The sequence below is a fragment of the Salvelinus fontinalis genome, chromosome 14 (assembly GCF_029448725.1).
Source record: "Salvelinus fontinalis isolate EN_2023a chromosome 14, ASM2944872v1, whole genome shotgun sequence".
NCBI lineage: Eukaryota > Metazoa > Chordata > Actinopteri > Salmoniformes > Salmonidae > Salvelinus > Salvelinus fontinalis.
Genome location: NC_074678.1, coordinates 21432272 through 21458057, shown reverse-complemented (window position 1 = coordinate 21458057; position 25786 = coordinate 21432272). Strand labels below are relative to the sequence as shown.

At 41.3% G+C, this 25786-nt stretch overlaps 1 protein-coding gene across 1 annotated transcript in view; it reads right to left on the bottom strand.

Moving 5' to 3' along the window:
• The window catches only part of LOC129869606 (carboxyl-terminal PDZ ligand of neuronal nitric oxide synthase protein-like), a 186690-nt gene that overhangs the window by 47613 nt on the left and 113291 nt on the right, over nucleotides 1-25786 (bottom strand). Inside the window, exons 5-7 of the mRNA XM_055944152.1 lie at nucleotides 20935-21043; nucleotides 9049-9193; nucleotides 8083-8273 (exon numbers count right to left, since the gene is read on the bottom strand). Coding sequence (XP_055800127.1) covers nucleotides 8083-8273; nucleotides 9049-9193; nucleotides 20935-21043 — 445 coding nt within the window. The remainder of the gene's footprint in view (nucleotides 1-8082; nucleotides 8274-9048; nucleotides 9194-20934; nucleotides 21044-25786) is intronic.

Sequence of the window (25786 nt, the reverse complement as noted above, 5' to 3'; positions counted from 1 at the left end):
CCTTCATCCTCGATACCTCCATCTCTTTCTCCTGCGAATGATGGCGATGAGGGCCTTGTCGGGCGTCTGAAGTAAATCCTTCCCTTCTGACCCGTTGAAGAGAAAGTATTCTTCAGTACGGGGTGAGTAATCGCTGTCCTGATATCTAGAAGCTCTTTTCGGTCATAAGACACGGTGGCAGAAACATTATGCACAAAATAAGTTACAAATAACGCGAAAAAACATACACAATAGCACAATTGGTTACGGCATCGTAAAACGGCAGCCATCTCCTTCGGTGCCATTCGAACTCATAATGACAGCAAAAATGGGTTTTTAGAAATAAAACTTAAATATCACATTTGCATAAGTATTAAGACCCTTTACTCAGTACTTTGTGGAAGCACCTTTGGCAGTGATTACATCCTCGAGTCTTCTTGGGTATGACGCTACAAGCTTGACACACCTGTATATGGGTAGTTTCTCCCATTCTTTTATGCAAATCCTCTCAAACTCTGTCAGGTTGGATTGGGAGTGTTGCTGCACAGCTATTTTCAGGTCTCTCCAGAGATGTTTGATCGGGTTCAAGTCCGGGCTCTGGCTGGGCCACGCAGACATTCAGAGACGGATGATCAATGGAAACAGGATGCATCTGAGCTCAATTTTGAGTCTCATAACAAAGGGTCTGAATACTTATGTAAATAAGTTTATTTTTATTTTTTTATTTTTAATACATTCGCAAACATCTCAAAAAAACGTGTTTCGCTTTGTCATTATGGGGCAGAAGAGAGAGAGAGATGTGTTAGGTCTGTCTGTGTGTAGATTGCTGCGGATTTTATTTTATCAATTTTAGAATAAGGCTGTAACTTAACAAAATGTGGAAAAAGTCAAGGTGTCTGAATACTTCCCGAAGGCACTGTACATTGTAATACCTCGGACAGCCAACCTTTTAACTCTGCCTATAACTACTGGACTTTATAGCACTCATAAAAGGCATGGACTATTCAGTCATTGTTAGTTTTACACTGAAGACATGACTCTGCCGTTGTGCTGTAGCATTTGTGAATTTTGTCTCTTGTGTAATACATTCAATACATTAGTTTATACTGGATTAACAGTATGACCTCCAGTACGATCTCCATCTTGTGCCAATATCAGTTATTTTTAAGTCTTGGTTCCAGTAGTTTACATTTTTTTCTAAGAGATTGTCTGTTAGAAAGGCTCTCTGCAAGGTTTTGTATATCTTACCTATCATATGAATATCCTTTTTTGACTCAAATGTAAGTAGCTATTTCACAGAACCTACGGACTGTGCCTTTAATCCACAACACTAGCCTTGGTGTCTTTCAAGTTGTTCACATGATGTCGTTGGATTGATTTGTGGCTGTGACCAAGGAGCGGTTGGAAGTAAAAGGCTTCGTCAAATGAATGAGACCTGACAGGAGAAAATAGACCTTAAGCTCTTTGGCATTTCCTTTCATGAGCTTCCAGAAAACCCACAGTGGATGAAGTACACCCCCCCCCCCCCCCCCCCCCCCCCCACACACACACACACATCTCTACTACCAGTGTCACACACTCCCGTCCCAATCCATCTCTGTGTAATCCATCATGTGCACACACACATACACACACACACTGAGTCAAGGGGGTGAGCAAGGCCTTTCCTAACCCTCTGTTGCTATAGCAATTTCACACCGTGTTGTTTCCAACCTGATCCATATAGAACACGCCGTTGACATAACTCTATCTTTAACCCTTTGATGCGTATGATTACATATTTGTAATCATTGTTGTGTGGTCCCTGCAGCGTACCATTGCAAATACAGTACCAGTCAAAAGTTTGGACACACCTACTCATTCAAGGGTTTTTATTTGTACTATTTTCTACATTGTGGAATAATAGTGAAGACATCAAAACTATGAAATAACACCTATGGAATCATGTAGTAACCTCCACAATCACTCGACCTCAACCCAATTGAGATGGTTTGGGATGAGTTGGAGCGCAGAGTGAAGGAAAAGCAGCATATTAGAAATCTTCGATGTATTTGTTACAGTGTGTACATTTACCGGAGCACATGACTTGACAAGTCATTTATAGTTCTTGACAAATCACAAAGCAAATAAAATGTTATCGCCTCACAGATCATCACCTCAAATACAAGCCTACTGCCTAGCCTAACTGTAGCGTGAAAGCTAAACAGGGTTGCCAGATATGGATGAAAACATTTTAGGGGGGTTTTGGGGGGGATTTCAAGTCCATGGAGGATAGAAATGGGGGAAGGTATCTTGGGGGCATACGATGCAGGAAATATTACTACGATGGGGGATTTAACAATAAATGGGGGGCAAACACAGGAGAAGTTTATAAGCTAAATAAAAATAAAACTTCTGGAAAGGGGTCTGAGCTGGCAACCCTGAGGTACCATAGTTAGAATCTGAGGCTGCGTTTAAATCAACTGGGAACTCAGGAATCTCTGACTTCCGATTTCAGTACGTTCACGACAACTGGGAACTCTGAAAAAAAGGGCTCAGACTGGGATTTTTTTTTAACGGTCATACAACTCAGTCTCTTTCTAGAGCTCCGACTTTCCGACCTAAAGATCACTGACGTCATGATTTGACCTCGTATACAACTGGGAACCTCGAGTTCCCAGTTGTACTGAAAGCACCATAAGTCAGTCGAGTGAACCATCCCTTCACCTCATTTTGTTATAACATCTTTGGTCTGACAGACGCTTACGTTACAAAAAAAACACATTGTATTATGTCAACAAACATGGTGCCACACATAGCTGGCAAATAGCTTAGCATTAGCTCATCATAATCAGTACAACCTTCAAATTATTTTTTTTTACACACATTATATGTGTCCATTACAATCTAAACAAGAAACTGGAATGCATGATTTGTCACCAGTACTTGAAAAACATGAATAAACAGTAAATGCTCCATATATACAGTCGTGGCCAAAAGTTGAGAATGACACAAATATTAATTTTCACAAAGTTTGCTGCTTCAGTGTCTTTAGATATTTTTGTCAGATGTTACTATGGAATACTGAAGTATAATTACAAGCATTTCATATGTGTCAAAGGCTTTTATTGACAATTACATGAAGTTGATGTAAAGAGTCAATATTTGCAGTGTTGACCCTTCTTTTTCAAGACCTCTGCAATCCGCCCTGGCATGCTGTCAATTAACTTCTGGGCCACATCCTGACTGATGGCAGCCCATTCTTGCATAATCAATGCTTGGAGTATGTCAGAATTTGTGGGTTTTTGTTTGTCCACCCGCCTCTTGAGGATTGACCACAAGTTCTCAATGGGATTAAGGTCTGGGGAGTTTCCTGGCCATGGACCCAAAATATCGATGTTTTCTTCCCTGAGCCACTTAGTTATCACTTTTGCCTTATGGGAAGGTGCTCCATCATACTGGAAAAGGCATTGTTCGTCACCAAACTGTTCCTGGATGGTTGGGAGAAGTTGCTTTGGTACCATTCTGTGTTCTTAGGCAAAATTGTGTGTGAGCCCACTCCCGTGGCTGAGAAGCAACCCCACACATGAATGGTCTCGGGATGCTTTACTGTTGGCATGACACAGGACTGATGGTAGCGCTCACCTTGTCTTCTCCGGACAAGCTTTTTTCCGGATGCCCCAAACAATCGGAAAGAGGATTCATCAGGGGAAATGACTTTACCCCACTCCTCAGCAGTCCAATCCCTGTACCTTTTGCAGAATACCTTTTGCAGAATCTGTCCCTGATGTTTTTCCTGGAGAGAAGTGGCTTCTTTGCTGCCCTTCTTGACACCAGGCCATCCTCCAAAAGTCTTCGCCTCACTGTGCGTGCAGATGCATTCACACCTGCCTGCTGCCATTCCTGAGCAAGCTCTGTACTGGTGGTGCCCCGATCCCGCAGCTGAATCAACTTTAGGAGACGGTCCTGGCGCTTGCTGGACTTTCTGGGGCGCCCTGAAGCCTTCTTCACAACAATTGAACCGCTCTCCTTGAAGTTCTTGATGATCCGATAAATGGTTGATTTAGGTGCAATTTTACTGGCAGCAATATCCTTGCCTGTGAAGCCCTTTTTGTGCAAAGCAATGATGACAGCACGTGTTTTTTCCCAGGTAACCATGGTTGACAGAGGAAGAACAATGATTCCAAGCACCACCCTCCTTTTGAAGCTTCCAGTCTGTTATTCAAACTCAATCAGCATGACAGAGTGTGATCTCCAGCCTTGTCCTCGTCAACTCTCACACCTGTGTTAACGAGAGAATTACTGACATGATGTCAGCTGGTCTTTTTGTGACAGGGCTGAAATGCAGTGAAAATGTTTTTGGGGGATTCAGATCATTTGCATTGCAAAGAGGGACTTTGCAATTAATTGCAGTTTATCTTATCACTCTTCATAACATTTGGGAGTATATGCAAATTACCACCATACAAACTGAGGCAGCAGACTTTGTGAAAATTAATATTTGTGTCACTCTCAAAACTTTTGGCCCCGACTGTACACTATATATACAAAAGTATGTGGACATCAAATACATTTGATGTGGCTATTTCAGCCACACCTGTTGCTGACAGGTGTATCAAATCACGCACACAGCTATGCAATCTCCATAGACAAACATTGACAGAAGAATGGCCTTACTGAAGAGCTCAGTGACTTTCAACAAGGCACCGTCATAGAATGCAATCTTTCCAACAAGTCAGTTCATCAAATTTCTGCCCTGCTAAAGCTGCCCCGGTCAACTGTAAGTGCTGTTATTGTGAAGTGTAAACATCTAGGAGCAACAATGGCTCAGCCGCGGCGTGGTAGGCCACACAAGCTCACGGAACGGGACCGCCGAATGCTGAAGCACGTAGCGAGTAAAAATCCTCTGTCTTCGGTTGGCACACTTACTACCGAGTTCCAAACTGCCTCTGTAAGCAACCTCAGCACAATAACTGTTCTTCGGGAGCTTCAAGAAATGGGTTTCCATGGCCGAGCAGTCGCACACAAGCCTAAGATCACCATGCGCAATGCCAAGAGTCGGCTAGAGTTGGGTAAAGCTTGCCGCCATAGGACTCTGGAGCTGTGGAAACGCGTTCTCTGTAGTGATGAATCACGCACCATCTGGCAGTCCGACGGACTAATATTGGTTTGGCAGATGCCAGGAAAATGCTACCTGCCTCAATGCATGGTGCCAACTAGAGGTCGACCGATTATGATTTTTCAACGCTAATACCGATAACGATTATTGGAGGACCAAAAAATAGCTGATACTGATTAATCTGCCAATTTTTATACATATATTTGTAATAATGACAATTACAACAATACTGAATGAACAATGAACACTTTAACTTAATATAATACATTAATAAAATCAATTTGGTTTAAATAATGCAAAACAGTGTTGGAGAAGAAAGTAAAAGTACAATATGTGCCATGTAAAAAAGCTAACGTTTAGGTTCCTTGCTCAGAACATGAGAACATATGAAAGCTGGTGGTTCCTTTTACATGAGTCTTCAATATTCCCAGTTAAGAAGTTTTAGGTTGTAGTTATTATAGGACTATTTCTCTCTATACCATTTGTATTTCATAGACCTTTGACTATTGGATGTTCTTATAGGCACTATAGTATTGCCAGCCTAATCTCAGGAGTTGATAGGCTTGAAGTCATTAACAGCGCTGTGCCTCAAGCATTGCGAAAAGCTGCTGGCAAACGGAGGAAAGTGTGGTTTGAATGAATGCTTACCACCGCTCAGTCAGACTGCTCTATCAAATATCAAATCATAGACTTAATTATAATAAACACACATAAATACGAGCCGTAGGTCATTAATATGGTCAAATCCGGAAACTATCATTTCAAAAAAGAAAACGTTTATTCTTTCAGTGAAATACGGAACTGTTCTGTATTTTATCAAACGTGTGGCAACCCTAAGTCTAAATATTGCTGTTACATAGCACAGCCTTCAATGTTATGTCATAATTATGTAAAATTCTGGCAAATTAATTACGGTCTTTGTTAGGAAGAAATGGTCCTCGCACAGTTTGCAGCAAGCCAGGCGACCCAAACTGCTGCATATACCCTGACTTTGCTTACACTGAATGCAAGAAAAGTGACACAATTTCAGTCGCATTGATTATATGCAACGCAGGACAAGCTAGTTAAACTAGTAATATCATCAACCATGTGTAGTTAACTAGTGATTATGTTAAGATTGATAGTTTTTTTATAAGATAAGTTTAATGCTAGCTAGCAACTTACCATGACTCCTTGCTGCCTGCAATCGCGTAAGAGGTGGTCAGCCTGCCATGCAGTCTCCTCGTGGACTGCAATATAATCGGGCCATAATCGGCGTCCAAAAATGCAGATTACCGATTGTTATGAAAACTTGAAATCGGCCCTAATTAATTGGCCATTCCAATTAATCGGTCAACCTTCAGTGCCAACTGTAAAGTTTGGTGGAGGAGGAATAATGGCCTGGGGCTGTTTTTCATAGTTCGGGCTAGGCCCCTTAGTTCCAGTGAAGGGCAATGTTAATGCTGCAGCATACAATGACATTCTAGACGATTCTGTTTTCCAGCTTTGTTGCAACAGTTTGGGGAAGGCCCTTTCTTTTTTCAGCATGACAATGCCCCTGTGCACAAAGCGAGGTCCATACAGAAATGGTTTGTCGAGATCGGTGTGGAAGAACTTGACTGGCCTGCATGGAGCCCTGACCTCAACCCCATCGAATACCTTTGGGAAGAATTGGAACGCAGACTGCGAGCCAGGCCTAATTGCCCAACATCAGTGCCCGACATCACTAATGCTCTTGTGGCTGAATGGAAGCAAGTCTCCGGAGCAATGTTCCAACATCTAGTGGTAAGCCTTCCCAGAAGAGTGGAGGCTGTTTTAGCAGCAAAGGGGGGACCAACTGCATATCAATGCCCATTATTTTGGAATGAGATGTTCGACGAGCAGGTGTTCACATACCATGCAGTGTACATACGGTATGCTACAGTAGAAACGACAACACGATATACAGAAAATAAGGCACTTACTTTGATAGGAATGCACACATGTCCAAAGTTATTATTTGTAAGAAAACAACATAGAAGGCAATTCGGGCGCCAGCCAAAAAATGTGCCAGGGGGAAAAAGTTAGTGCAAGGCCTGTTCTGACTAGAGATGAGCAAATGTCTGCATACATGGTCTGGGGAAACACTGTCCGGCTCAGTAAAGCCTCAAACATACATTTTCCGCGACAGTAAAATGGGCTACTTGTTATGTAAATTATTGAGGAGGCGGAACACACCTCAATTCAAACTGTTGTTAGAAAATAATTTTAAATTGTGAAATTGACAAGTTGAAACATATCCTATAGATAATTAGCAGGCAGTGTGCCTTGGTTTAATGGCCGCACGGGTTAACTGTCCTGTTGCGTAACAATCACATTTTGGAACAGTGAGTGCATTCTGACATCACATAAAAAAACTCATTCTGGGGCAACCGTTAGAGATATTAGGAACTCACGCATGAAAAGGTTAATAGGATTCAAGGATAGACTTCACCTCACAGACATCCATTTACCCTCTCTATAATAACCACAAGCTATCTGACTACTAGAAGATACTCAGCATGCTGTAGCAAAGCTAATTATGGGATTATGTTTATAGTTGTGAGTGTAGCTCTAACTACATGTTAATACCACATTAACTACATGGTAATTAGGTGTTAACTAATGTGTGTGTGGGTTCTCCCTGACTCACAAAAACAGTGTCACTGTACATATCAACCTATACATAGGCCACACAAAATTGTTTTCCGCCTCCTCAAGCCATCTTTAGAGAGGCCACAATATATTGTATTCTCTGGTCCAAGAAATCTATAGATTGACCAACTGTATTATATTTCCTGGTGTAAGCAATCTATACAGTAGATAGACCAATGATATTGTATTAACTGGTCTAACAAGCAATTACTGTGTTCTCTCATTCCAGCCCTTAGTTAGAATACTGTATGTATGGAACTTTCATCCTGCTTTGCTTGCACCCCACTCCTCTCTCTCCCCCTCAAACACGCCCCAACCTCTCCCCCCCAAAACACATACACACACCCCCATACCTTCTTGTCGTTGTCAATATTGTTGAGGTGTGTGTGGTCAGTCTTGGCGGTAGCATCCACTCCGTCCAGGTCAGTGACGCCGCGGTTAAACTCCTCGACCGTACTGTCCGGTAATGGTAAGGGAGCCTCCTCCTCATCGATGTCTGTCTCCACAGCAACCGCCGACTTCTCCGCTCCCGTTAACTCCCGGTCTGATCGAACAAATACACCAACACATTGTCAGAAGGAGGGCCAATGGTGTAACAGACTTCGTTGTTAGAAAAAAAGTTGCTACACCACAAGAGGTAGAGAAACATAAAAAGATGAGAGGAGGGGAGAGGACTCAGAGGTATTTTGTTGAAAGTTGCTACACCAAAAGATGAGGAAGGATGACAAAAAAAGAGAGGGGGCAGGAGGGGAGGAGCTTCATTAAGGTGTTCTCCAGTGTTTCTCTTGTTCTCCCATCTCTGACAATTAACACTCCAGATAAGCCCATTGGCTGTGCTCAGAGGCTCCTGAGGCTTACACTAGTGGGACAGACAGAGAGAGCTGGGATCAGCTCTCATGTGTGCGTGTGTGTCAAACCAGATTGTATTTGTCACATGCTTCGTAAACAACAGGTGTAGAATTACAGTGAAATGCTTACTTACGGGCTCTTCCCAACAATGCAGAGAGAAAAATAGAAAAATAATAGAAAGATAATAACACAAGGAATAAATGTGATGAGTCAAAAGATTTGGTGCAAAGGGGGGTCAATGCAGATGTGTGTGTGTGTGTGTGTGTGTGTGTATGTGTGAGCGTGGTTCGTGGATTCTGTGGGCTCATCTGCATATGAAAGGACGCAGCAGTCACTGGAGCCAGAGTCCTCCCACCACTGTTCTGTTCCACAGTCACAGTCTCTCTCTATAGACTGACTCATCTGTGATGCTATCCTCTCAAATGGTCTTTTACACTCAATCAGGAGTGTGTTTGTGTGTGTGTATTCACCTGAGAGCGTGGACTCCTCGTTGCAGGTCTTGTCATTGTTTGCGTCCTCCTGTCCATCTGCGTTCTGGTGTGTGTGTTGCAAGCTGAGTTTATGACACACCTCGAATGCCTGGCCCACCGTCCGCACGATACGCATGGCCTGGGACTGGAGAGGATAGACGAAGGAGAGGAGAGGAGGGGGAGGAGGGGATGGAGGAAAGAGACAGAGGGAGAGAGAGAGAGAGTGGTTATTCAATGTTCTTTGATGAGCTACTGTGGATGACTTCTCTCTGTCTTTTAATTAAATATACTGTTCTCGGACCAGAGAAAGAGATAGAAAGAGTAAAGGGGAGAGACAGGTGGAAGAAATCAATAGCATTCCTATTATTTTAAAATAGTTGGAGGAGGACTGGGGGGTAATAAGAGTTTATCAAAGAGCAGCCAAGAACACTTCATCACACCACAATCAGAATGACTGGACAGGATGAGTGTGTGTGTGTGTGTGGTGCATGTGTGGCTCAGTTGGTAGAGCATGGTGCTTGCAATGCCAAGGTTCGATTCCCACGGGGAACCAGTATGAAAATGTATGCACTCTCTACCGTAAGTTGCTCTGGATAAGAACGTAAATGAACATGATGGATTAGACCAGGGGTGTCAAACTCATATTGCACCGGGGGCCGCACTTGGTCTTCAAAGAGGTCCGGAGGACCGCACTGAAAATGTGTTATATTTCCTCACCGTCAAAATGTGCAAATAATAGTCCTCTATCCATAGTCTAGCATTCTAGCTTTCTTTTCGGTGATTATAAGCGAGCTGTACAAAGTCAAGAAACTGTATAATTTCTACACAGTTTTGATTCATTTTTTGTCATTTTAAAGTATATTGCATCTCCCCTGTATGTTTGAGACCCTTGGATTAGACAGAGATGGATTGTGACAGGAGTGTGTGACATTGGTAGCATTGCAGTCTGAACGATTGGCTCTCTATTCGGCCGAGCAGAGAGAGACAGAGGACATTTCCATTCACATTCTGCCCTGCGCTCGCACACACTCCCCACACACACAATTTCATTCACACGGCCTTGTCCTTGCACCAGGATTACATTCATTCATACATTTACAATTATGTATAATCAATAGCAGGTGCAGCACTAGCATCGTTAGCCTTGTTAGAGTCTTTACAGTCTCAGAAAAAATATGAGATTTAACCTGTTGGGGATGGGGGCGCTGTTTAGACTATTTATGCTAATGTGGCTAATTTTTTAAACGGCTTCCCACAAAATCCTTGATCGTACAATATGCATATTATTATTATTATTGGATAGAAAACAGTCTATAGTTTCTATAGGAGTTGAAATTTTGTCTCTAAGTGGAACAGAGCCCATTCTACAGCAATTTCCCTGACATGGAGTCAGATTTGAGAAACGTTGGCCACTTTTCTGAAGTCATTTAAACGGGCACTGTCGTTGCTATGACTATACGGACACTTCTTACGTCTTCCCCTGGATGCCTTTACGTGATGACGATTCCAACGGGCTCGATTGCTCGTTCACAGGCCCTACAAATGAAAAAAACCTTTAGCTAGCAAGTCTTTTCTTGCTGCGTAACGCGCGTGGAAGACACCGACCCTCTCCTGTTCCAAGCGTTAGTTTAGCCTGTTATATTTCTCCGGTCATCTTTTCACTCGTTATAGGAGTTACAAACATCACAAAGTAGTTAATTTAAAGCGTTTTATAGCAATTTATATCCGTTTAGTGCGATTTTGGGACATTTATTTTTGCAACGATGTGAAAAGTTGGTCACGCTTTTCAGTTCATCCCGAACGTAGTTGACATTTCCACATGGCAAGAGGACAGCTTTCCACCAAAAGACGATTTCTCCCAAGAAAGGATCCTTTGCCCAAGATACTGATGGAAGAACAGCTCAAGGTAGGACATTTTTATTATGATAAATCGTGTTTCTGTCGAAACATTTTAGTGGCTTAGGACGCCATGTTTTTTGACGTAGCTTCGCTTGGCGCAAACTGTATTGAAAAGTAAGGATAAATTAAAAAATGTAATAACGCAATTGTATTAAGAATTAAATTGTCTATCAATCCCTGTCCACCCTATATTTTTTAGTCACGTTTATGAGTATTTATGTATAAGAGTAGATCACTGTCTAAGTGGCGCAAGGACGTTTTCTTTACCAGCTTGTCTACATTTCACATTGTCTAACCATGATTTTGGTGGCTAAATATAAACATTTTCGATCAAACTGTATATGCATGTTGTAATGTGATGTTACAGGAGTGTCATCGGAAGAATTCTGAGAAGGTTAGTGAAAAAATTAATATCTTTTGGCGATGTTGACTTTTATCGCTCACTTTGGCTAGAATCAATGCTGGGCTGCTAATTGCTATGTGCTAAGCTAATATAACGATTTATTGTGTTTTCGCTGTAAGACACTTAGAAAATCTGAAATATTGTCTGTATTCACAGGATCTGTGTCTTTCGATTCGTGTATGCTGTGTATTTTTACGAAATGTTTGATGATTAGTAGTTAGGTAAACACGTTGCTCATTGTAATTATTCTAGTCCATTTGTGATGGTGGGTGCAATTGTAAACTATGCCATATACCTGAAATATGCACTTTTTTCTAACAAAACCTATCCCATACCATAAATATGTTATCAGACTGTCATCTAATGAGTTTTTTTGTTGGTTAGGGGCTATAAATATCTTAGTTTAGCCGAATTGGTCATGGCTACTGGTGTTGGTGGACAAATAAAAGATGGTGGAATATGCTAATGTGTTTTTTAGGTAATAGATGTACATCTTTACATATTGTGTCTTCCCTGTAAAACATTTTAAAAATCGGAAATGTTGACTGGATTCATAAGATCTGTGTCTTTCATTAGCTGTATTGGACTTTAATGTGTGAAAGTTAAATATTTTAAAAAAATATTTTTTTTGAATTTCGCGGCACTGGTTTTTCAGTGGGGGGGGGGGGGGGGAGTGCCGCTAGCGCCACGCTGATCCTAGACAGGTTAAGAACCTTTTACTAAAAAAGGTTATATACGGTGCATTCGGAAAGTACTCAGACGCCTTGTCTTTTCCCACATTTTGTTACGTTACCGCCTTATTAAAAAATGTATTCAACTGTTTTTCCCCCCTCATCAATCTAATCACAATACCCCAAAATGACAAAGCAAAAACAGGTTGACATTTTTGCAAATGTATAAAAAAAAAATATATATATATAAAATGTGCATAAGAATTCAGACATTTTACTCAGTGCTTTGTTAAAGCACCTTTGGCAGCGATTACAGCCTCAAGTCTTCTTGGGTATGACGCTACAAGCTTGGCACACCTGTATTTGGGGAGTTTCCTCTCAAGCTCTGTCAGGTTGGATTGGGAGCGTCGCTGTATAGCTATTTTCAGGTCTCTCCAGAGATGTTTGATCGGGTTCAAGTCCGGGCTCTGGCTGGGCCACTCAAGGACATTGAAACTTGTCCCGAAGCCACTCCTGCGTTGTCTTGGCTTTGTGTTTAGGGTCGTTGTTCTGTTGGAAGTTGAACCTTCGCCCCAGTCTGAGGTCCTGATCGCACTGGAGCAGGTTTTCATCAAGGAACTCTCTGTACTTAGCTCCGTTCATCTTTCCCTCAATCCTGACTAGTCTCCCAGTCCCTCCTGCTGAAAAACATATCCACAGCACACACCACTGCTTCACCGTAGGGATGGTGGCAGGTTTGCTCCTTGACATTCAGGACAAAGAGTTCAATCTTGGTTTCATCAAACCAGAGAATCTTGTTTCTCATGGTCTGAGAGTCCTTTAGGTGCCTTTTGGAAAACTCCAAGCAGCCAGTGCCTTTTACTGAGGAGTGGCTTCCGTCTGGCCACTCTACCATAGACGCCTGATTGGTGGCGTGCTGCAGAGATGGTTGTCCTTCTGGAAGGTTCTCCCATCTCCACAGAGAAACTCTGGAGCTCTGTCAAAGTGACCATCGGGATCTTGGTCACCTCCCTGACCAAGGCCCTTCTCCCCCGATTGCTCAGTTTGGCCGGGCGGCCAGCTCTATGTCTTGGTGGTTCCAAACTTCTTCCATTTAAGAATGATGAAGGCCACTGTGTTCTTGGGGAGATTCAATACCGCATATATTTTTTGGTACCCTTCCCCAGATCTGTGCCTCGACACAATCCTATCGCAGAGCTCTACGGACAATTCCTTCGACCTCATGGCTTGGATTTTGATCTGACATGTACTGATTCTGAATACTTATGTAAATAAGGTATTTCTGTTTCATAATAATGTGATAGGTGAAATTAAGAACGTAATGTTGACTGTAGGTATTTACTTAAAAAGTAGCTACAAATATTCAAATTTATAAAACAAACTTCAAAGAAATAGTTTCAACAATATTGACGGTATGTGTCTTTTTCTAAATACCCCTGTATACGGTATATTCGGTATACCACCCAAGCCTAGTTGTCATGCTGGAATGGCAGTTACATTTTGAATTGACCAAAAGGTTCTATATAGAACCCACCCTAAGAGTGAATGCTTTTACTAAACACATTATTTCCTCTTACTTTTAGCGATCTCACTAAGTGGTTAGCTTTTTCCAAAATCAAGTATTCACTTGGCAACAGCAGAGAATCACATTCTGGATTAAGAGCCTTGCTGCCTAATATTTGTTTTGTACAAGCAGCAAACTGTGAGTAGCATTTTTGAGTTACTTCTATACTTGTATCGATTAGATTAGAAACTGTACAAAATGTTTGCAATGTGCTTAACATTTAGTTAGCATTCTCTATGGGATTTTACATGTACTTGTTAGCATTACTAACCTTTGGATTACAGAGTATCAGTGGGGTTTGAAACCAGTGCCAGTACCGGTATTACAGAATATCCCGGAATGGCACAAGGCCGGTATGAAAGTATGACAATTTGGATACCGCCCAAACCTGATGACAACACAAGAGGACGGTGGTTGAACCAACTTGCAAGTAGCCTACCAATAAGCACGTTCTTTTTCAACGTATGAAGGTTAGCAAAGTTGATTATTTTATTAAAATATATGAAGCCAAAGTCATATGATAAACTATAGGCTAGACAAATAAAGTTGAAATATTAGCAGAATTTGAACATGTTTGTGAGCTAGCTACTTTAAGTCACCCTTTCAAGCTAGCCAGCTAATACAAATTATTTGTTATTATGTAATATTCCAAATAGAGCTATAGACCCAGCCTGACATTGGCAATTAGCTAATTGATACTTTTATTTCAGTATAGAGTCAATTGAAGGGACTGTGTTTCATGAGGCCATTAGAAAACTTACTGACTGAGAGGAGGTATGCATAAAATATTTATAATAAATGATGTCTTCATTTTGGCAGATTAACTGTTTTTTTTCTCCTTCTTCTCTGGAACCAGTCAGGCAACAACCCATAGTGTACTGCCCAGCCGCTAGGGAGTTGGACTTGAGGGCGGTTCGAATTCTGGGCCAGGCGCTGGAAAGAAATAGGCGGAATTGATCTCACAACTGGAGGGCTGCTGGGTTCACATCCTCAAAACATTCCCTTACCGTTGGGCCCTTGAGCAAGGTCCTTAACCCCACAGCATGTTCTCCATCCAGGGGCGCTGCACTGTAGCTTGAACCTGTGCTAATCTCAACTCTATGTGTGAGGTGTGCTGTTTGGGGGGGTTGAGAACGAAGCAGAAGACACATTTTTGTTGTTCTCTATAACTAATGGACAAATATGCATTGTATTGAAGTCAGCCAGAGTTGACATGGGCCATCTTTCAAACAAAGAGATCTCTGAGGTCTCTCTGCTGGCCACCAGTGCATATTTCCAAACTATGCTTGCATATAATGACAATACATTATAAAACTATGCTGGTATTATTAGTCCATTATTGAATTGTTTATGAAATTATATTCTTAGCTAAATATGTTACTATTTATTAATAGTAGCCATAATAAATGGCAACATTCAGTGTTCTACATGGAACCATTTTGGTTCAGTGAAGAACTTTTAGGGTTTCCATATGTGAAGCAAGCGACAGAACCCTTTTTGGCTCTATAAGGATTTTATTTTTTGGAAGAGTGTAGCCCAGATTAAGGACCAGCAGCACTAAGATTGTTAGCACCATTTGCCTTGTTAGTCATTAACCCAGATTAAGTACCAGCAGTACTACCATCGTTAGCATCGTTAGAGTTGTAAACCCAGATAAAGGACCAGCAATAGAACAGCCCCCTAATGTTAGTGTGGCATAATGACTCTCTCGGTCTCTCTAACTGCCAAGCCTTTGTTCTGAGTCAAGGTGTTTCCCTCCAATTCAGCCTGCATATTACCAACCATTATGGCTCAACAGTTTTTCAGACAGTCATTAAAACAGACAGGGCTGGGGTGCAACTGTGACTGCTCTGAACAATGGCAAGGGGAATGACTAAGAGGATGTCTTTGAAGATGAATTATCAGATTCATTAATTTGGAAAATGTAGCCAGATTGGTGAGTATTTGCATGGTCAAATAATGTTAGCCACCTGCTGGCTCAGTCTCCTGGGTGATGGATGCCCAAAGCTATGCCACTTGGCCCGTGCCAGGGCCCTGTATCTGAGACTGGTAGACAGTGGCAACTGGCAATGGATAGGAGGGACACACACAAGTCAGTCTCCCATTAGTCCAGGCCTCTGGTCTCTAATGGGTTCTCCCTGCAGGTCTCCCCCTCGTTTAACTGTCTGTGATGGAGATAGCCTCATTAATTACTCTGCCTTAAACTGTCCACAGGAGGACAGCTTGAGAGGAGGGAGGAATTTATTTGTATTTATTAAAATGTATTTAAAAAGAGAAATCCCATTGAGACCAAGGCCTCTTTTACAAGAGAGCCTTGCACACAATCATACAAATTCAAAATATTTACAATTCCAATGCAATAAAGCATTTATGAAAAGTAACTTACAAAACACGATCATGAAAAACAAACATTCCTCAGTAAAATAAGTAATCAACCAGCTGTCTGAACTGCCCTAGCGGCACCAAAACATCCAACTTTAGAGGGTCCGGGAGAATGGAGGGAGAGGGAGGAATAGAGAGAGAGACAATAACAGAAAATGGGATAGGGATCAGTGTTGCCAACAAATTTTCGGGGGAAGTTGCTAGGGGCAGGTCGATTTGTTGCTAAAAGTAGCTAAATTACATTGTGATGTCATTGCGTGATGACGTCAATACCTAATAACGTAAAACTGCGTCATTACATAGAATACACAATAACGTTTCTCAAATTGACTGGGCATCTCTGTGAAAAATATGATTTGACATTTGTTAGTTTAGATTTGTTTGTTTTTTATCACATATTTTTATTTGTAAAAGTAAGATAAACACAACACATTTTATATGATTAGATATTTTTATTTTTTTAAACACAACACATTGAATTATTGAACATTTACACATTACACATTATTGAACAATTACATTTTTTAAATTTTCTTTTTAACTAGTAAACCTACACATTCTGAACAATTATAGTTTGAAGCAGTGTATTGGTAGTTAGTTAACATGCTACTTAACTGATCAACAATTATAGGTACAAGCTAATAACAAGGTATATATGGTATCTTATTGAACAAGCAACTTAACCCAAATAATGATGTGTGCACTAAGCATCTCTCTCCAGGTTGTTGTGCTGCTTGGCTGGCTAGCTGCTCAATGGTTTCCTCCAGATATTGCCACTGTTCTCATTGACACTGCAGTGCACACTGTCACCATCAGCTGTGTGTCTCCGATAGTTCCAGAAAGTCCACTCCTTGCATACGTACTGTAAATATGATGAATCATAGATTGGCAAGGAAATCCTCTTCATCTTCACTGTCCAACTGCATTGTCACGGAGCTGGAACCAGCAGAAGAGGATGGAGCGGCCTTAAACCTTTATGCTGCTGTGGTGCCAAACTGCTGCAGAACTTCACTTGGTCGTTTATTCTGGTAACAGGTTTCACCAGCCAGCTTCAGTCCATACTGAACCAGGAGTATGGAGTTGAGAGTGTGCAGTGACATTCTATTTCTTAACTTTGACTTGACCACACTCATTTGGCTGAACAGCCGTTCAACCTCCGCATTTGAGTGTGGCAAGGAAAGGGCAGCAAGTGCAGCTTTGCACAGTTCTTCAAATGGATTTGACCTGGAAGAGTCCGTGTAGTCACACACTTCACTCCAAAACTCGACTGTATTTTCAGTTGAGTCCCACCTAAACAGATGGATGTTTCTCCATTGGGAAACAATTGTATCAATTGTTTAGGGCTGGTACCCCAGTAGCTCAGCTACTTTAATAATTTCAGTGGTGCCTTTATTGTGCATTAGCGTTTCCTTAACCCTGAACAAGGCCATGTTTTCGCAAGGCTTCTAGGTTGTCTGGGAGCCTTGCTTGCAGCTCCTTGCTTAAAGCAACAATGTAGTTGATGCACTGTCTCCGAATGACCTTTTTGTCCTCTGGCGCAAGACTGAGTTGGTACACCGTGCTCTCGAAAAGGTACCCAAGGAATGGTGATGGACTGAGATGTCCATCAATGGCATCCTTCAGGACATACATTTTTGCCATATTTTTGCCACTACTCTGCTGCAAATTGATGTTAAGAGGTGTACCAGATTGTCAAAACGTTTGACAGGATCTGTTTGCTCTCCCTCAAATGACTTCACTGCAACTTGTACGTCAGACAGGGTTGATTTCAAGAATGTCAGGTAGACATAGTCGGTCTTGTCCATGTACATGCGTGGAGCACATCCGCCATGTATCAATGCTCACTGGCCTTGGTCAACTCAAAGTGGAGCTTCAGTTCTTCCCACTGGCTCAATATAGGAGTTACCACAGGTTCAATTGATAGCCAACGTGTGGCACACACTTTGCTGATCCGCAGGAGTTTCTGGCCACAATTAATGGTGGCATACAATGCTTTGTACGCCTCGTGCCGTTCTGGGGAAATCAAAAACCAGTTGTAGGTTTTCCTCATTAAGTACTCAACGCTCCTAGGGATGGTTTCTTTGGATGCTGCACTGACAGCCAATTATAAAGAATGGCACACACAGCAGATGAGTACCAAATTGGGCAATGCACATTCTTCCTTTAGAATCTTGTGCACCCCGTTGTGCACCCCAGTCATCACGGACGCATTATCAGTGCCAATACCCTGAAGATTCTATTTTTTAAGGTTACACTTCTCAAGAAACTCAACTACCGCCTTTGCTATTGATCTGGCATTGCCCCCCTCCAATTCAACCAGCCCGAGAAATATGGACACAACGGTTATTTTTTTAGCACTGAAATACTGAATCACCACACCCAGGTATTTTGAGACACTGACATCAATGGACTCATCCAAAAGGAGACTGAACTTCTCATCCCCCACATCTGATGTTACACTTTTGAGAAAATAAGGAGCCAGTATTCCCCTAATCATTTCTATGCACTTGGTGCGGTGCATTTGGAAGTCTGTTGCTGCCACAAAATCTGAAAAGGCAGCTTTGCAAGCCATACCTAAATGGTTGCATGCTAGCAGCGAACAATGCTCCGCAATGGCCATTGCCATAGTAGCTTCTGCGCTTTTGCAGTTATCCACTTTCTTAACCAACTGTGGTAATGTAGACTGCGTTGCGGGGTTGTATGGTTTTGATTTATTTATATGCTTTGCTGTAGCACAATGTTTTTTGATGTCATACATTTTTGCAAGCATATCTGATTTGAAGTACGCACAGTGCCCGACAATCAGCCCCAATTACTGGCTTCAGCCACAATTTAAATTCAGGTATAGACTCCCACTCTTTTGTGTACAATTTTGATTGACATGCTAATTGATGTTGTAAGTTCTGTTCAAGATCAAACATTCGTGACCAACTATATTCATTGGGGTTGTCTCGTCGAACGCATACTACTGCTGCTGCAGTTAGCCAACAATGATTTGCAATTTGCTGAAATTGCTGCTGGCCTGCTACTGCCTGTGCACAAGCTAAGCGCCTGCTGCTGACGTCACTCACAATGCACTTTTGCAGCCAGGCACGTGTGTTGTGACTAAGTGTGTGACAGAGATTTTTTGGGTTGTTGTGTCATTTAGAGGGAAAATGTGTGCATTTTAGCGTTTGAGTCACTTTTCAAAAGTTGCTAAATGTTCCAAATACATTTTTAAAAGTGTCTAAATTTGTTGCTAGGTGCTGATTAAAATACGAAGTTGCCAGGGTTGTCCGAAAAGTTGCTAAATCTAGCAACAAAATTGCTAAGTTGGCATCACTGATACGGATAGAGAGAGATATCTTAATGGGCTAACTGGACCAAACGTGGAGAGGTGTGTCTGTGTGCAATGGTAATGGAAATTCTCTAAGGATTTACAGGTTCACAATCTCAATGTTCTACCATGCTGTTTGACTTGTGGTGTCTGGCCTTTTTCACTGTTGATCTGTGAATTCCTTTAAAACCTCTTGAAGCTAGGGGGCAGAATTTTTATGCTTGGAAAAATAACGTTCCCATTGTAAGCTGCCTATTTCTCAGGTCCAGATGCTAGAATATGCATATAATTGACAGAGTAGGATAGAAAACACTCTAAAGTTTCCAAAACTGTCAAAATATTGTCTGTGAGTATAACAGAACTGATTTTGCAGGCGAAAACCTGAGAAAATCCAACCCGGAAGTGACTTCTATTTTGAAAAATCCCTGTTCCATTGCTTGCCTATCCTCCATTCAAAGGGATATCAACTAGATTAATTTTCCTGTGGCTTCCTCAGGGTGTGACCAGTGTTTTGACATAGTTTCAAGCTTTAATTTTGAAAAATGAGTGAGATTTATCAAAACACGTCAGTGGATAGACAGATGTCCCTCCATTAGTTCCTGCGCGCGACACAGGTTGCTCGACATTTTCTTTCTCTCCAGTATTGAATAGTATACAGTCCGGTTGAAATATTATTGATTATTGATGTTAAAAACAACCTGATGATTGGTTATTAAAAACGTTTGACATGTTTCTACGACCTTTACGGATACTATATGGAATTTTCGTCAAGCCTTGATGACTTGCCTAAGGCTGTGGAATACTGAACATAACGTGCCAAACAAATGGAGGTATTTTGATATAAAAAAAATCTTTATCGAACAAAAGGAACATTTATTGTGTAACTGGGAGTCTCGTGAGTGCAAACATACGAAGATCATCAAAGGTAAGCGATTCATTTTATTGCTTTTCTGGCTTTCGTGACCAATCTACATTGCTGCTAAGTGTTCTTAATGTTTTGTCTAGTGATCGATAAACTCACAAACGCTTGGATTGCTTTCGCTGTAAAGCATATTTTCAAAATCTGACACGATAGGTGGATTAACAACAAGCTAAGCTGTGTTTTGGTATATTTCACTTGTGATTTCATGAAAATATTTTATAAAAAAACAAAAAGAAATCATTTGGCGCTCTGCAATTCAGCGGTTGTTTACGAAAATGATCCCGCTAAAGGGATCCGTGCGTCAAGAGACAAATAACTTGAAACCAAAAGAACTCCCTATTCTCTCTGTCTCTAATACGAGCAGGTCTTGTTGAGGTAGAATACAGTACAGCCATGGGCCTATAACACTTCATCACTGTGAATATCAGTGTAAAGGCTGTGCGTGTGTGTGTGTGTGTGTGTGTGTGTGTGTGTGTGTGTGTGTGTGTGTGTGTGTGTGTGTGTGTGTGCACATGCTTGGCATAGTTGATAGGGGGGGAAACGAGTGAAAGTGTGTGAGAGCGTGTGTGTGTGTGTGAGAGGGTAAGATAGAGTGAGTGTAAATGTGTGAATTCCTTTGCTACATTTAGCACACATTACTGGACTTGGCAGTCAATGGGACTGTGGATAACCTTACCCTGCAAGAGAGGCGAGAGAGAGCAAAAGAGAAAGTGTGTTTAGGTTTCTCACCTTCTTCTTGGACTTGAAGACGTTACAACGGAAGATGTTACTCTGTCCGTCTCTGGCGATGTAGCTGAAGATCTTCAGGTCCTGGGAGTCATGAGACACATAGAAGATCCTACAGAACAGAAACAGAGGAAATAGATACACAACCAAAAGTAACCATAGAGGAGGGACACTCAGGGCTGAACAATAACTCAATCTGTTTGTGTAACTCAACCTCTCACGCAAACATCTGATTAACGTCAGTGGATGACAGCTGACTAATTAAAAACAGAACTACTATGCCAAAAAGAAGTGTACTATATTGTTTTGTATTGAGACTATAGGGCGTTTACATCATGGCATGTATTTGTCTTATTCAACAAAGCTAGCCCAGTCAAAGAATGCCTTTCTCTGCTTTGAGGTTCCTATTAAACTCTGTGTAACACTGACCCATAACGCTGTCGTGTAAACCATAATTCAAGCGGAAAATTGTTCTAATTGCTCTTGAAATGCTAGATGTCAATAAGCTCCGAGGTAGGAGACATCACACACACACATTATTACACATTATCACACAAGAACACACACACACACTCACACAAACACCCCTAAAAGACAAATCAGAGGACAGCTACTGCGGTGTGAGAAAATAAACACAACCTTTAATTAAGAACTGTGTGTGTGTGCGTGTGTGTCACGCCAGGGGCCTAGCTGACGTCCAATGACCTCTTGGTAGCTGCAGTGCGTTATGTCCCTGCCTACTCTACGCTATGAGGTTCTTCACACTTACCTTCTCGCAAAAATATCCTCCGCTACACACACACGGCAGGGTGGCCTAGTGGTTAGGGGGCGGCAGGGTGGCCTAGTGGTTAGGGGGCGGCAGGGTGGCCTAGTGGTTAGGGCATTGGACTAGTAACCGAAAGGTTGCAAGATCGAATCCCTGAGCTGACAAGGTAAAAATCTGTCGTTCTGCCCCTGAACAAAGCAGTTAACCCACTGTTCCTGGGCCGTCATTGAAAGTAAGAATATGTTCTTAACTGACTTGCCTAGTTAAATAAAAATACACTGAGTGTACAAAACATTAGGAACACCTTCCTAATATAGAGTTGCACCCCCTTCTGCCCTCAGAACAGCCTCAATTCATCGGGGCATGGATTCTACAAGGTATTGAAAGCGTTCAAGAGATGTTGACCCCCATGCTTCCCACAGGTGTGTCAAGTTGGCTGGATGTCCTTTGGGTGGTGGACCATTCTAAACATGAGAAACTGGTGTGTGTGAAAAACCCAGCAGCGTTGCAGTCCTTCACAAACTCAAACCGGTGCACCTGGCACCTAATACAATTCCCCGTTCAAAGGCACTTAAATCTTTTGTGATGCCCATTCACCCTCTGAATGGCACACATACACAATACATGTCTTAACAGTCTCAAGGCTTAAAAATCTTTCTTTAACCTGTCTCCTCCCCTTCATCTACACTGATTGTGGTGGATTTAGCAAGTGACATCAATAAGGGATCAAAGCTTTCACCTGGATTCACCTGGTCAGTCTATGTCAGGGAAAGAGCAGGTGTTCCTAATGTTTTGTACACTCAATTTAAACTTGCGAACTTGTCACTTCTCGACCGCTATCTCCGGAGGTAGAGCACGACACTCTCTCGACAGTTGCTAAGCAGGATAGTGTAAACAGAATTGTCTGAGAGCCAACACTCTTTCAGTACATTTAAAAAGAATAGCAGAGTAATGTTTTTGAAACAGCTGAAACGTACAGACATTTTCCTTATTTTTAAGACTTGCTTTATTGAGTTTTTACCTGAAACTGTAGTAAAAGCCTGTTACATTCTGAAATTGTCGCCGTAGGTTTAAATCTTGACAGTGATTTTTTTTGTTTTTGCTTCACTGCACTGAGCCACTGATGTCCAGGCAAGATGCAACTCCCCTGGGAATGATCAACATTTTCAGTCGCAATTTGCTTTATATAATTACTTCCATCATTGTCTTGCATCAGATAGTGTGTCGATTCCGCCTCGTATCTCGCAAAGGGTAATGGGATAGACCAAAAGTAGTCATGCTACAATAGGCTGCCATAACATTAAAAAATAGAACCTTTTTTTATTTCTATTTAACCTTTATTTTAACAGGGAAGACATATTGAGACCTAGGTTCCCTTTCCAAATAAGCCCTTGTATAATACAATATACACTGAACAAAAATAAATGTAACATGCAACAACTTCAATGATTTTACTGAGTAACAGTTCATATGAGGAAATCAGTCCATTTAAATCAATTCATTATGCCATAATCTATGGATTTTACATGACTGGGAATACAGATATGCATCTATTTGTCACAGATACCTTAAAAAAAGGTAGAGGCCACTCAGTACCTGGTGTGACCACCATTTGCCTCATGCAGTGTGAAATCCTGTTTCTGAGCTCTACGGACAATTCCTTCCACCTCATTGCTTGGTTTTTGCTCTGACATGCACTGTCAACTGTGGGACCTTCTATCGACAGGTGTGTGCCTTACCAAATAATTTCCAATCAATTGAATTTACCTCAGGTGGACTCCAGTCAAGTTGTAGAAATATCTCAAGGATGATTAATGGAAACAGGATGCACCTTAGCTTGATTTCGAGTCTCATAGCAAAGGGTCTGAATACTTATGTAAATAAGGTACAAAAAAAAACTTGTAAAAAAACTTTCGCTTTGTCATAATGGGGTATTGTGTGTAGATTGATGAGGAAAACAATTAATTTAATCAATTTTAGAACGTAACAAAATGTGGAAAAAGTCAAGGGGTCTGAATACTTTCCGAATGCACTGTATGGTGTCATTTCATGGGCTCTGAATAATACGGAGTGTTGCTGGCCTTTTACTTCACACATTCCATTGGCGCCCGAATCACATCATATGCTCTTACTGCATTACAGAAAACTCGCTAACCAAACAACAATGCAGGGCATGCTCACTGAATTAATGGCAACTACACTTTTTAAAAATGTATTTTTTAAGTTTCTTAGATTTTTCCCAGACCTCAAAAGCCATCCCCTGATGTCGTGTAAGAATTGTTGTGAACACATAAAATCTAATTGTTTTTCTACTCAAAAAGTGTACAAAAAAATGGGTAAACCAGAAAAAAAAACAGAAGTAGGCAAAACATTGTAATTGAAAGTCCCAACGTTTTTTTCTGTGCATGACTGCACTTTAGAGTGTGTGTCATCCTGCAACACACCATTTTAGGGGAAGTTGAGGTCAGGTCCAATATTGACTATGCACCCAAGAGGGAAAGAGGTTGGGCCATCCTAGAAATGTTTTAGTGAAATATAATATATACAATTTAGCAGACTTCCACAGTCATGCGTGAATAGATTTTTACGTAAGGGAATCAAACCCAATATCCTGGCATTGCAATGCTCTACCAAGATGAATGACAGGGTTATAAATTATTTGTGAAGCCTCAACTTAATATGATTTATAAGGCCTTTATTAAGGGGTGCTTATGCCACCCTTTATAAATAACAGGTTTATGTCATATTTGACATGGTGGATGGTTATATGCCACACAGTTATGCCACATTTATGAACCCTTTATAAAGCATGACATACGATATAGATAATTTGTAACACATAGTTTGTGCTTACTGACTAGCTAGTGGCTACTGTGATATTTATGGTCAATTTGAGCAGTGGACCAAGAATGTCGTGTTGTCAGCCACAATGAAAAGTAAGGCAAGGATGTAATGTGAATTGAAAAGTAGAAATCTCCTCAGACTCTCCTTCATCTCTCGTAGTGGGAGTAGGGCCTATGCCCCGCCATGCCCATGGGGATGTAGGTAGATGGTGTGGTGATTAGCACAGAGAGTGTGACAAAGACAGGGAGGATACACACACACACACATTTTGATTTGTTAACACTTTTCTGGTTACTACATGATTCCATATGTGTTATTTCATAGTTTTGATGTCTTCAATATTATTCTACAATGTAGAAAATAGTAAAAATAAAGATAAAACCCTTGAATGAGTAGGTGTGTCCAAACTTTTGACCAGTACTGTATATTTCCACACTATGAGGTTGGATTAATACTGTGCAATTGTGAAAAGGATGATAATGTCCTTTTATTGTAAGAGCAATTTCAAAGAAATTCATGAAATTTCAGCCTGTTTTGGTGGGATGGAGTTTTGGCTTGTCTTGCGACATCACCAGGCAGGTTATAAGTTAATAGACCAATAACAAAGAGAGTTTCAAACCGCTCTGCCTGCCAATAACAGCTCATTTTTAGGCTACATATCCCTCCCATTAGGCTCATCCAATTAGGCCCCTCAGACCACTCCCAGACAGCTAGTGAAATTCTTGCTTGAGAAATTCCTCTTCGCTAAAGAGCAATTTGTTTCTTTCTGACCATTTTAATTTAAAAACAATCACAGCAACGTACTTAATTGTTACCCAGAATTGATTTGATATTAAGATTTAAACAGCTGCATTGGACCTTTAAAGATAAAAGTGTTCATTATCTGTCTTCTTCAGCTGATCTGATACACACCGATCTCCCACCAAGACACTGGCTTTCATGTAGAGGTGGAAAGGAGAGGGAGGATATTGACTGCCAAAAAGTGCCTGCCCAGAAGCTTTAAGGAAGGTGGGTTATCTGCTGCCAGAAAATGTGAGCTCGCTGTTCTGAGAAATCTCCGGGATCAATTTAAACGACAGACAGATACATGTACATCAACACCAAACAACAGATATATCAACACTGTGCCAAACTCTGCCTCAAAAACCTCTATAGTCTATACACCAATACCAACAGCAGCAGATGGATCTAGATTTAACACCTGTCACCAGACAAAGGAACACTAGATATGTCTATATAAAGCAT